General features: G+C 40.7%; 2 protein-coding genes across 4 annotated transcripts; one reads left to right on the top strand and one right to left on the bottom strand.

Annotated features, from left to right (window-relative positions):
- Positions 1–819: 819 nt before the first annotated feature.
- LOC110695498 (protein NPGR1-like) lies at positions 820–6,002 on the bottom strand. 3 transcript variants are annotated; one of them, XM_021872726.1, is made up of 6 exons: positions 5,666–6,002; positions 4,867–5,204; positions 4,342–4,600; positions 2,634–3,847; positions 1,730–1,877; positions 820–1,580 (listed from the first exon to the last, which is right to left on the bottom strand). In XM_021872726.1, exons 2-6 carry the CDS (start codon positions 5,092–5,094, stop codon positions 1,270–1,272), a joined length of 2,160 nt encoding a protein of 719 aa, XP_021728418.1. In that variant the 5' UTR covers positions 5,095–5,204; positions 5,666–6,002; the 3' UTR covers positions 820–1,269. The 3 variants fall into 3 exon arrangements, with proteins under 3 accessions (XP_021728418.1, XP_021728419.1, XP_021728417.1); XM_021872727.1 differs by having other exon boundaries at positions 5,697–6,002; XM_021872725.1 differs by having other exon boundaries at positions 821–1,580; positions 5,484–6,002.
- Positions 6,003–7,282: 1,280 nt separating this feature from the next.
- On the top strand, positions 7,283–11,468 carry LOC110695574 (troponin T, fast skeletal muscle-like). The gene is made up of 4 exons (XM_021872789.1): positions 7,283–7,318; positions 7,423–7,825; positions 10,026–10,129; positions 10,947–11,468. The coding sequence occupies exons 1-4, from the start codon at positions 7,283–7,285 to the stop codon at positions 11,466–11,468; spliced, it is 1,065 nt and encodes a 354-aa protein (XP_021728481.1).
- The last annotated feature ends 1,913 nt before the right edge of the window (positions 11,469–13,381 follow it).

Here is a 13,381-nt window from a genome sequence, read left to right as displayed (position 1 = left end):
GTCGGATGCTATCAAAGAAGAAGACAAATTCACAGAAGTCAAAGACCCAAGATTATCTCTCAAGATTCACGCAAACGTGTGAATGCAATGAAGGGGTCAACCCCTATTTATAGAAAGGGTGAAAAGTCTAGGGTAAAAACCCTAGATTCTACTCATGGTACACGGTAAAAAGTCGTACCAATGAGAAGCTGACACCTGTCACAGGCGTCACGTGGCAAGTCACGTCATCCCTTTGAGGGGCAAATGATTAGGGTATTCCTACCCCACCAAGTGACCCAATGAGAGTGCGACACGTGTCACTGAAAGAGGTGTCCAAATGGACTTCCCATATTATGACACGTGTCACGCAAAAATGGCCCATGGGAATGGCGGCCTTCAAGGCCCAAATCCCAAGGAGAACCGCAAAACGACGCTACCCTAAATCCTAGGTCATCAAACCTTAGGACAGGGCACACCTTTTTAGGACCCTATAAATAGGGACATTCCCCATTTATTGGGGCACGTCTTAATCATTACATCATTTATTGCTCTAAAAAATAGAGAACACCTGATCTCGAAATCCGAGAAGATTTTTATTTTCCGCACGTTTTACTCCGAATATGTACTAACTTAAACTTCGGAGCCTGACCTCCGAACATCCGAAGCTCCGTTCTTTGGAAGGTAAATGCGGCTTTGTTGGTCCCAGTCTTTGAGTTGTAACTCTCCCAACTCCCAAAGGACACAAAAATACCCAAAACACCTAAGATGAGAAATGAGTACAGACACCAAAGTGCAGCCAACCACATTCCGTCAAAAATAGATTTAGTTTGAGATACAATATTAAATTTTGTATGGTCCAGCATAAGATTAATTTTGAAACAATGTACCCTAATTGGGCTAATTCCAGTTTTAGGAAAATAGATAGATTTTGAGTAGATGTTCTACTTCTAACAGCAAAAACAGTAGTGAATTATACGGGACAAATTACACCTTACAAGAGAGCATACAGGCAATGTAGCTGCAAATTCTGAGCTACTAGTTAGCCCAGCTAGAATTTTCAGCTCTGTACATAAGCATCGGGTGAAATACAAACTATACCATGACACATTGGATATGATACATTGATTTTTCTTTTCTTTTTTTGTTTGACGAGAACATTGATTTACATTAATTCAAAAAGGATCTGGATAAATTAAGCTTCCTGCCATACGCCTCTCTAAACTTTTTTTTTTTTTTTTGAAAACACACGCCTCTCTAAACTTTATTCTTTGAAAGTATCCGAAAATAGCTTTATAAGAATGGTTGAATAGGCGCTGTGGACTTCAGTTCGCAAGCAGCTTGGAAACAATCAGCGGCCTGCAATATTAAACCTTCTTTTTTAAGAATCAAACCTAAATGCAACCAAGCATCATGGTTTGTTGGTTCTAATTGTAGGGCATTCGTTAAGAAGCCTTTTGCTATAGGTAGAGAAGAGGGACAAAGTTCCATGAACACTTCCGCAGCTGAAACTAATCCAGGTACGTAATTTGGATCGATTGACAGTGAGACAGAGAAAGCAACGAGTGCTTCCTTGTATTGTGATCGAGCCTTGAACAGCACACCTGTATGAAATCTAAGATATCAGTAAAAGATTTTTAACTCCTCCTCTGGTGTCTCTTAGAATTAGAACCAACCAAATGGTACACACCCAGAATATGACCCAAAATCATCTCACCCAATCTGAATGACCCGTATACTTCTAATGACATACCTGCTACATGCCAACTTTGAGGGCTGTACAGGTTGATTGACTTTGCCCTTTCCACACAAATTTCGGCATCTCCCAAAGACTCAAGCCTTGTGTACAGATTGGACAGATCTTGCCAAGCTTCCATCTCCAGATTTTTCATTTCTGTTACCTATGAAATGGTCAATAAAATATTAAGAAATCTCCGTCACTAATGGCATCTAGGATATAATGACAAAAACTTCTTATATCTAGAATTCTAGATTAAAGAATCTACCACTTGATGATAAATAAGATAAAAGTTTAAACACATGCTCCAAAGACGATATAATAACAACAATTCTGAATCAAATTCTGACATGTAGCCTTGTAGGTGGCACATGCTGCAAAAGACAACCCCCCTCTCCCGCCCCTCCCCCCTCTCTTATTATGGCGCATTGGCGCATGATACAAGTTTTTGAATGTCTCTTGAAATAATAATAATAATAATAATAATAATAATAATAATAATAATAATAATAATAATAATAATAATAATAATAATAATAATAATAATAATAATAATAATAATAATAATAATAATAATAATAATAATAATAATAATATAATAATAATAATAATAATAATAATAATAATAATAATAATAATAATAATAATAATAATAATAATAATAATAATAATAATAATAATAATAATATAATAATAATAATAATAATAATAATAATAATAATAATAATAATAATAATAATAATAATAATAATAATAATAATAATAATAATAATAATAATAATAATAATAATAATAATAATAATAATAATTAATAATAATAATAATAATTAATAATAATAAATAATAATAATAATAATAATTATGCTAACCTTAAATTTTTTGTTATCTGCTTAATCTTAATGTCAGAATATGCACATACCTGCAGGGTGTGACTCTGAAAATTGTGCTTCTTTGCTGCTTGAATCTGTGCCAACAGTTGTACGTAGTTTTCTATAGCTTGCTTGGGATTATCTTGAGCAATCTGTAGAACAGCCTTTAATCTCAACAGTTGTAACTGATCAATGCCGGTGGTTTCATCCAATGCAATATCAACTATGTCTTCAGCATCTTCAAATTGCTGCTGTGCGGAAGCTACTAAAGCCAATAGTTTCCACCCTTTCCCCGAACTCCCAACCATCATATTGGAGTAGAGCTTGGTGTAACCGAAACTGGCATCAAGATTTCTTTGAGCAGCATTTTCCAATCCCAGGTTGAACATCAACTCAGGATCATCCTTTACAATACAAGCAGCCTTGTTAAGAGACTTCAGTGACCCCTTCCGATACATCTCTCTTTCCAAGTTAGATGTAGATACTCTGGCAGCATTTGAATAGCACAACCCTAAGAACTTATGAGCTTGAGCCATAAAATGGTTGTTTTCGTCACCAGCCAATTCAAAAACTCTATGACAATAGTCTATTCCTTCTTGAGCATGCTTCAAATCATCCACGCACAATTTTGCTCCCAACAAAAGAGAAGGGATGTGAGGTTTGTGCTTTGACTCAGAATGTCCAGTAATCTTCCTCACTAGATTTAATGCTGCCTCGTTCTGGCCTGCAGCACTATGACAAAGGGCAAGAATGTACCATCTCTCAGCTCTGTCATAGATTCCTGGAAGTACAAGCTCCACATGCTGAGTGAGAAACAAGAAACCATTACACATTGACAATGCAAAAGAGAGATGATCCATGATTTCTGGGTCCCACTCAATTTCATTACATGATGCTTTTCTAATCAAGATAAACAGCAAAAGAATTGCTTCCTCGATATTACTTCTAGGGGTAGTTGGACCCCATATTAGTAATTGAGGGGAAAGGCCCACTTCAACCCCTCCATAAATCAATATAGCAGCTAACTCCTTTTGGGCACTAGCTAATCTGTAAGGATCCAAGTTCCAGGGCTTCACAAGAGCTCGACGACAAGCTATGATGGCTTCATCAAGGCACCCAGCTTCTTTCCATAGTTTAGGAAGCAATTCCAGAGCCTTGTGAAACATCTCTTGCATCCTATTGTCTTTACTGATCTTGGCTGGCATACCATTAGGTAATGCAGATTCGACTATGTCCACAATCAATTTGCACTCCCTAGCAGCCTCTGGTAGATCATCAAGAACAGCATAGCACAGTAGATTAGATAACATATGATAGGATTGTACCTCAATAAGTATTGTACGAGACAGAAATTAATCATATCCTATCATGTAATCCTTCAGCGTACATATCCAAATTCCTTGGCTCTTTGGTAATAGTTCATTGCGATAATTTGATGGTGACATAAAAAATGGTACTTAGTGCCTATTCAATGGAGTAACTTGGAGATATGAGATGAAATTATCCATATTTTTTACTCATATGAATTAAACCAAATATTCAACACATTAAATAATACAAGTTTCATGCCAGTTGAGTGTCCATCCAAACAGAGTCTGTCTACAAATCATATTAACATTTTTATGCAAGGACTATTCAGCAGTGATTAATTCCTACAGCGTCCCATATACGCTACGATAGCGAACTTAAGCATTTGATGTGCATGATGCATTCTGTACAGAACAATACAACACTTCTTATAATATCATAAGAAAGTACCTGAAATCTTCCCAAGTTCTTCCAAGACCTTAGACTTGAGTAGAATGGCTTCAAGGAGAAGGCTTACAGAATGCCAAGACATTACACCAGCAAGGGAATTATCACCCTTGGATCTTTGTTTTCGTGGCCTGGTTCGCTCTGAAATAGCAGTAACCATTCTTGGAGTTAATCCCTTAATGTCAATCCCTTGGAAAAGTTGTAGAGCAGCATCAAAATTCCCTTTCTGATATTCTATCCTGCCAAGCAATGCTCTAGCTTCCTGATAGTTAATAGTCTCCCAATTTTTAGTTCAGGTTAAAATAATTAAATTATATATATATATATATATATATATATATATATATATATATATATATATATATATATATATATATATATATATATATATATAAAGGGATTACTAGAATATAGCATTATCAAAATGACTAATCAAACAGACCTAATCAAACCACAAAATACCCAATAAAAGTTCAAATTAACCTAATCTAAACATAAATACCCAATAAAACAATGCTAAAAAAGCACCTCATAGTTTAATGAGAGAGCTTCCTTCAACGTGGATTCAACTTCATCTACATGAGCATCTTCATATTTTGACCCCAAATCACCAGTAGTCCTTGAAGAAATACTCTTCAAATCGTCCGTTCTCGACGAGAGGCCACTGATCGAGAAATCTCTGGTGGCCAACGACTCCGGTGACCGCGGTACCGGCTCCTTGAATTTGAATTGCTCTCCTGAGCAAGCACACAACATTGTTCCCGTTTCCAAAACACACAAACAACCATACACCAGAGCAAAGATATCTTTAACCTTTCCGCTCCCAAACTAAGTATAACTCAACAGAGTATCCTTCATTTTATAGTCTGCAATAACAGGCATTTGCATAGTTAGGCAATTTCAGATCTTATTTGCTTATTATTACAACAACTTCCTACAAATTTAAACAAGAATAAATAAGTTTATATAATTCAGATCAAAAGGGTATTTCAGAACTTAAATAATCCAAAAATCAAACCACATTTCAAAGCAAATTAATCAACAAAATCAAACTAAGGAGACAAAAGGTTTATAGAAGAATAAAATTTCAATAAATGCAATAAAATTCAAATGCAAAAAACCTAAAACAATGCCCTCGAACTAACCACCAAAAAAACTGCCATGAAAGCAACTTCTCTAACAGAGAATCTTCTCAGTTCTCAGTCTCTCTCAGTAATCTTGGGTTTGTTCATGTGAGCTAAAATTGGATGTTTTGAATTTTTCCAACTTTAATTTAAGAAAAAGAGAGCAAAAATTGAAAACAACTCATAAAAATAAGATTCTCAACTATGTTACGGAGATCTGAGTTGAGTGCGCACTTTTGTCCTTTTTTTGGCACCTTTTGTGAGTGTGTTGTTGCTGACCTTTGCGCGCAGTGGCTTGTTATGGGCTGGCGAAGGCAACAGGTGAAGTGTGATATCTGCTATCTTGCTGTGCACAATTAAAAGTTGGTTAGTATTTTATTTCTTTCTGTCTCTGTGTTATGCTGCTAAGAATGATGAGAGATTGTGGTATTAATGTTGGATGGGGTTTAGGTTTGATTTTCTTGGGTTATGGTTGGGCTATTTGCCAACATTAACTCCATTCTAAATGTTGGAAAGTGACATTGTGTTAATTTTTATGGGTATATGTTGGTTGGGGACTTGGGGTGGCCCGTGGCCGTACTCCATATGGCAATATATTGTATGCTACTTTCCCGTTTCAATTTAGTTTGCTCTACTTGATTTCATTTTTGGGAGTGTTAAATACCACCATCTAAATTTATCAAAATCGTCATCATTTCAAGCGAAGTGTTAATCTTGCCCTTACTAAACTCTAACTAGGGTGAATGTAATATGAATAAAAATCGAACCGAACCAAACCAAACCAAATTTATCAATTCGGTTTGGATTTTTTATTTTTTTTTATTTAAGTGCGGTTTGGATTAAGAATTTTAAAATTTCGTTTTTTCGGTTTGGATTTAGTTTTAGGCATCTCAAAACCGAAAATCTAACCAAACCTAAATATGCTTGATATATGTGTAACCTGATTTAGTTACATGTTAGGCCCAATTATTTATAGCCCACCAACCTCTATCTTTTATATACTAGTGCCATCGCGCGCAATTCACACGTATCGGATTGAGATAAATCGAAGGTTTCAAGGGACATGGATTAAGGAGTCCCGGTAAATGTGTTAGAATTGATATGGACGCAATCATTAGCAAAGTGGTTATTCGGTTAGATTATGAGATTTTGTGTTCGGGTTATTTAATAATGAATAAAATTTGGTTTAGTAATTGAGTATTATCTTTTTAAAAATTTAAAATTTTTGTAAGTCGTGTCTTAAAATTGATAACTTAGTAAAATTATAAAACCGTTTACATGATTTACACGTGTGTATAAATGTTTATAAGGAAGACTATGAGAAGCCATTTTTTATTTTTAGAATCTTTGATACGGAACGTGTCTATGATATGAGACGCAATCATTAGGTAAGTGGTTATCGAGTTGGATTATGTCCGATTTTGTCTTTGGGTTATCTAATACTAAATAAAATTTGGTTTAGTAATTGATTATTATCTTCTTAAAATTTTTTAATTTTTGTAAGTCGTGTCTAAAAACCGATAACTCGGTAACAATTGACACGTGTGTATAAATGCCGTGCGTATAAGGAAGATTATGAAAAGCCATTTTCTATTTTTAGAATTTTTTAACGCACATACACTAAAGTTGTACTTTGGAAGTCTTAAGGTCTATATTCTTAAAGATTTTGTCATGATTGTTGAATTTCCTACTTGATTGGTCAATTCAAGTACTTGGATTGCGTGGTCCATAAATTGTCTTCTGCCTCTCTTGTTTGCCTTACATCCTCTTTTATTTCTTTCCTTTCTTCCTAAAAAAGGCTATTTTCTTTCTGTGCAACAATGGCTAGCACTGACAGCACTGCCACTTTTGTAAGGGTATTTCCACCGCCAATTTGGAGATCCAATCAGTCAAAATCTTAGGAAGAGAATTCTGCAAGCTTTCATGTGTATGTGACGGATATGACGAAGAACATGAACAGTCACCTGGAATTTTTGGAAAAGGGAATTCAAGAGTGAAGAAAGGGAAAAAAGAAAAGGGTGAATCAAGCAGGAAAAGAAAACGAGGAGTTGAAAGGGATGACTGCGGAGAATGGCCAGTCATCATTGTTGTTTCAGAGAGTGACAAAATGCAGGACAATCTGAAGGATGGAGGTGAGACAGAAGGGAAAGGGGAGGATGCTAAAGAAGAAATTGAGGCTGAAAAAGCTGCTGAGGAAAAAGCAGACGAGTCAGAAGAGGTGAAGGAGGATACTTCAGAAGAAGAGGATACGGAAGAAGATGAGGAGACTGATGAGAATGCTAAAAGCGATCTGAATTCCGATTCCATAACTCGTAGTGAGGAAAAGAATGTTGTAGAGTCAGATGAATCATTCGAGTCAGAGAGTTATGACTACGATGATGATGATGATGATGATAGTTGTTTTGGGTGTTTTTGTCCCTTGGGAGAGTTACAACACGAAGACTGATCCGGTGTGAGCTGTACCTGCAAAACAAACGGAGACACCGGTTGGGTGGTGCTCCGCCTCCGACGCACAATTTAGAAACTTGAAGAGAGAGAATAAGTGCGGGAATTTAGGTGGGTATCTGCTCGGATTCCAAGCTCAGGTCTTTCTCTGATGTAAGAGAATACTGGTGTAATAAATGGTAAAAACGTGCCCTCAAACAGAGGGACATCTCCCTATTTATAAGGTCTTTGGGATTTGTGCCCCTGATTAGGTCACTGAACCCTAATCATTGGTGGGCTGCGCCATTTTGCGGCTTTCTCGGGATTTGGGCCTGAAGGCCGCCTTTTCCCCTTAATTTCTGGAGTGACACGTGTCAAGCAGGGATTGGTCCACTTTGGGCCATCCTGAGGCTGACACGTGTCATCCTCTGATTGGACCACGTGGCGGGATAAAATTACCCTAAACATTTGCCCCTCACATATGTGACGTGGCATGCCACGTGGCATCTGTGACACGTGTCACGCTCCGATTGGCGGTAATTTTACCATTAAAGAGTAACCGTTCACCTTCCGAGTAAATTACGAGAATGCCCCCATATTTACCCTCTATATATAGCCGTTTTACCCTCATAATTTTGTACGTTTACAAAAAATTTCTAGAGAGAAAACTTTGAGAGAGCAGAAGTCATCCGTTTGAGTCAAGCGCAAGCAAGAAAGTTTGTTCTCCATCAACCCAGCCGGACCCGCCTATCTTCAGATATCACATCCAAAGGTACCGTCTCTGCCTCTCTCAGCTCTTTTTCTTTTTTCAACGCTTGTACATATTTTTTGCAATAAATGGATGCATCACCAACTCACACGGCACAGCCTAGGTTAGAGTCCAGCCGGTCACCAGGGACAGCTGAGTCTAGGACTGGGAGTGCCGTCTTGGGTGTTGGGACCACCCTTTGCCTTAGATTCCGACCAGTTTCGTGTCTGTGCAGGACACAATGGCTCGGACAATGCAGACGGCAACTGATCCAAATTACAGAAGCGAAGGCTCAGGCGGCCAAACGCCTGAGGGAGAAACGTTTGGTCAGGGAGATCAGACGGCTCTGGAGAGATCCCCACCGCGCGCCCCCTCAACTCCCGCTGACTCCTTTTTGGAAGAATGTGACCAAGGCGGCGATGAGGCCGTCTCTGTCCCCTTGACCCAAAATGAGGAGGAGACGGAGAGCGACAGCTCCGCCTCTACCTCTGAGAGCAGTGACGATTTACCCCCGCTTCAGGATAGTGAGGAGGAAGAAAGGAAAAAATGGAACGAGAAGGACGATCCCTTCAACATTCACGTCTCCTCCAAGGACCGGATCCAAATGGAGGAAAACTTGAAGAATTTTACTCAAATGCACCCGCTAGGAGATGGGTATAGGATCCGGGTGCCGCATGAGAATGGCACTATCGCCTGCGAGGACGATCAAGAGAACGCCAACAACTATTTCGGCTGTTATGAGGCGGCGTTCAAGGGAGGTCTTCGCTTCCCCCTTCACTAGGCGGTGAAGGCAATTTTGAGAGGCTACGGCCTCGGAGTCTGGCAACTTACCCCCAACTCTTGGACAAACATTCTGGGGTATGTTACCGCCTGCGAGTTCCAGGGGCTTAACCCCGGCTAGGAGGCTTTTGCTGGTATGCATTATCTTAGCAGAGGCCCAGGCAGCTGGAGGGCGTGGTATACTCTAACCACGCATCCCCAATACATGATGACCTTGGACAAGGTCTCTAAATTCGACGGCTGGAAACACAGGTTCTACCTGATGTCAGCTCCAAGAAGACGGGAGAATTATGAATTCCGTCTGTACAATAAGAAGCCCGACTTGATGGGCCGGAAGTGTGCTCTTCCCCGGATCCCAGAGGAAGATTTTGACAAGATCATTGAGGCAGACTTTTTCGGCCTCACAGACGCAACCTTGTCAACCGGGGAAACAATAAAGGTCCCCAAGAACTGGATCCCCAAAAGCGCCTGGTTTAGGGACGAGTGTTTCCTAGCCGCCTGCGGGCTAGGACACATGTTTACCAAACGCATGCGCCTGAGTTTATATTCGTCTGTAGTGTGTTTGTATCAGAATTGATTTATAATATTGACCAATTTCTTTCTTTTTGCAGAAGAAGCATTAAAAATGTTGCAGACGGAGAAGACTCCCAAGCGGTCCTCTGCAGTCATCCGCAAGGAGCTTGCGGAGAAAGCTGCGGCTGAGGTTAAAGCCAAGGTAATAAACGCCTGACCCTTTCTTAAATTAATCTTAAAAATTATTTTTCCCAGATGCTAACTTTAACTCAAACGGGCTAGGGAGGAGACCCCCCTCCGTTCTCAACAAAATCAAATAATCCACCTCCGCCTCAACTCCTGGCGCCTGAGCCGGGAATCAGCAGATGCGGATAGCGGGGCGAAACGAGAAGATAGGCGGCAGCCTGTGCCTTGATCTCGTCAACTCCTTATCAGCAGCCGGAGGGTTCACCACGCCTGCAAGCGGTTTCCGCTTGGCCGGCTCTGAAGGTAAGAACCCTTTTGAATCCCCGCTTGAGCTGGGGTGGACTTTGCGGGTGAAATCCCACTCTCAACAGACGTCATCTTCAGACGGTCGGCAACAAATAGGTGCTACCTTAGTTTCGCACTCATCACGTATTGATTGTGGTGCAGATCAATCTCCCCGCTGGCCAGACGTCCAGAAGCATGCCAAGGCCATGCTTGACGCCGTCCGGAAGAGGGATAAAGACAACATCCCTGGGATAGAGACGTTCAATTTGGAACGCATTCTATCCCTTCTGGCTGAGGTAAGAATCTAGTCAATTCAATTTTATTTTTTCAAGTGTTTTATCCCGCCTGCAATACTCACACCGCTTGCTTTTTTGCAGGCTATGCTGCGGGTGGACGGGCTCAAACGTCCTTATTCCCACAAACGGTCAGAGGTAAAAAGGGCCAAGAAGTCCACCACAGACGCTGATAATATTGCTTTACACTCGACTATCGTAAATGAACTTGAAACTAAAGCAATCATAATGACACAAGCGTCTAGAATCTAGTAGCTGGAGGCGGATCTGGAGACGGCCAAACAGCGGGCGAGTGTTGCTGAGACGGCCCAGAAGAAGGCAGAGGAGGCCCGGAAGACGGCGGATGAGAGCGCCAAAAAGGCTGATGAGGCGCTCAAGAAGGCCCAGACGGACCTTGGCGCACTTCAGGGTGTTTCTGAAGAGAACACCAACCTGAAGACCAAGGTTGGGAAGCTAGAGAAGGAGGCTGCTCAGGCTCAGAAGACCTTTGCAGCAACCCTGGAGGCGGAGCAGAACCGCCTAGTTGCTGAAAGTGACGCTGACAATGACGCCCGTATGAAGATCGCCTGGGCTGCTTTGTACCCAAACGCAGATTACAGCGTCTGGGCACTGGCTCACAGATATGCCGAGTACGTGGTGTACTTAAGGGATAGAGGCGAGCCAGAGCCTGACTCTTTTGAACCCTGGGTCAACTCTAACAACGAGCCTTCCGCTCCTCAGCTACCTGGTCCGGGTGAAGCACAAGATATACCCTCAGATGACGAGGAGGAGGACTAGGAGGCACCGTCTGCAGGCAAGAAGTGACCTTTCAGCGGCAGTATGCCAATCTTGGTTTTTTATCTTTTCTTTTATTTATTCAGCGGCAGTATGCCAAAACTTGTTTTTTCCGGCCTGCGTGCCGAGTATATTTGTATTTACCGGCTAAGGAGCCGGGTTAATTAACAATTTCTCTTTCTCCCGGACGAGGTCCGATTAACATTTAATCCACTACAACCGTTTGGTTGGGTGGACTTTTATGAAATGCACCGACTGAGTCGGTTTTGATTATTTTGCGTCTGAATTTGAATTCTTGCAAATTTTAATTTTTCATTTTTGCCCAACTTATCATAAGCATGCGGCGATTTTTTGCCTAACTAATCAATAGTCCGGCTGTCCTTGCCCCTGGACGGCTGTGTGATTGGTTTCAAGTGGAGTTGGTTGATTGACTTCGAAACGTTTGATGTTGCAAAGAGCATGATACGTTTTGTAAGTCAATCAATCACAATAGTGATTGCCCAAACCAAGTGCACAACGGTTCACCAACAGGCGTTCCAGTTACTACCCAGGCGACGTTTTGTCCGTCTTGGTAGAGATTTCATAGCCATTGAACAACTCTTTTGCCCTAATTGGGATAGAGAGTGCAATTTTGGAATAAATAACCTAAGTGAGAACTTCAGCCGGAGACCGATTGATTCCCCATGGCATCCGGTATTTGGTAACTTGATCGTTTATCACAGATTATTCTGGTCAGACGGCTATGAGTTGACCAATTCGGTCGTTCAATTTTTGCCGCCTGCATGGGTACGTAGAACCGATAAATAGTCTGTTCTCTGCGACGATTGCACCCGGAGGGGTGTCGCCGGACGCCTTTGTCCATGCTGGGACAGGCGATTTTATAAAATGAGCAACCATCCGACCATTTCAGCCTTTGGTCTTGTTTAGGACCGGTTGTATAGCCACTAAGCGTTTTTGTGTTTAATTTTTAATCGGAGCATTGGCCGATTTACACCAAGTGTCGAACATAGTTGTTTAAACAAACGAGCATGTCTGGGTATTACCTAGACGAACAGGCAACATTGAATTTACACCGTCGAACTTAGTTGTTTAAACAAACGAGCCTGTCTGGGTATTACCCAGACGAACAGGCAATTATTAAATCATACTAAGTATCAAACTTATATAAACAATGGATCCATCTGAGTATTACCCAGGCGGTCAAACAAATGTAACCTTTACTAAGTCTCAAACTTAGTTAGGTAAATAAAGAATCCGTCTGGGTATTACCCAGATGGATAATCAAAAAACAACAAATCAATTTTGCGAACAAAGTCTGAATCTTCATTAATTAACTCACTGTTTACAAAAAATTTACATTCTCAGAAGTAGTACTTTTTCAGATTGTCTACATTCCAAGTTCTAGGCAGGCGCCTGCCGTCTGGAGTTTCCAGGCGGTAGGTGTCGTCCCTTACTTCTTCATAGATCCGGTAGGGGCCTTCCCAATTTGGAGTTAGCTTCCCCAGCTCATTGGCCCTACCGGTTGCCTCCATTTTTCGTAACACTAAGTCGTCAACTTTCAAGGGACGCTTGTGTACTTTTTTGTTGTAGGCTCTAGTCATTCTCAGACAGTAAATCTCATGACGCAAGGCGGCATTGCCCCTGCGTTCTGGGAGTGAATCCAATGCCAGGCGTATTCCTTCCTAGTTTGCCTCTTCATCATATAGCATGACTCTGAGAGTCAGCTCGTAATGTTCAATGGGCAAGACGGCTTCAGCACCATAAACCATGAGAAATGGGGTTTCATCGGTTTCCCCCTTCGCTGTTGTCCGGATGGCCCATAGGACATGGATTAACTCTTCTGCCCATAAGCCACCGGCTCTTTCTATTTTCTTCTTAATGCCGTCTGAGATGAGTTTATTGAAGGCTTCAACTTG

The sequence above is a fragment of the Chenopodium quinoa genome, unplaced genomic scaffold, assembly GCF_001683475.1.
Source record: "Chenopodium quinoa cultivar QQ74 unplaced genomic scaffold, ASM168347v1, whole genome shotgun sequence".
Lineage (NCBI taxonomy): Eukaryota > Viridiplantae > Streptophyta > Magnoliopsida > Caryophyllales > Amaranthaceae > Chenopodium > Chenopodium quinoa.
Note: the sequence above shows the minus strand (reverse complement) of the source record. Positions and strands in the feature narration are given on the sequence as shown.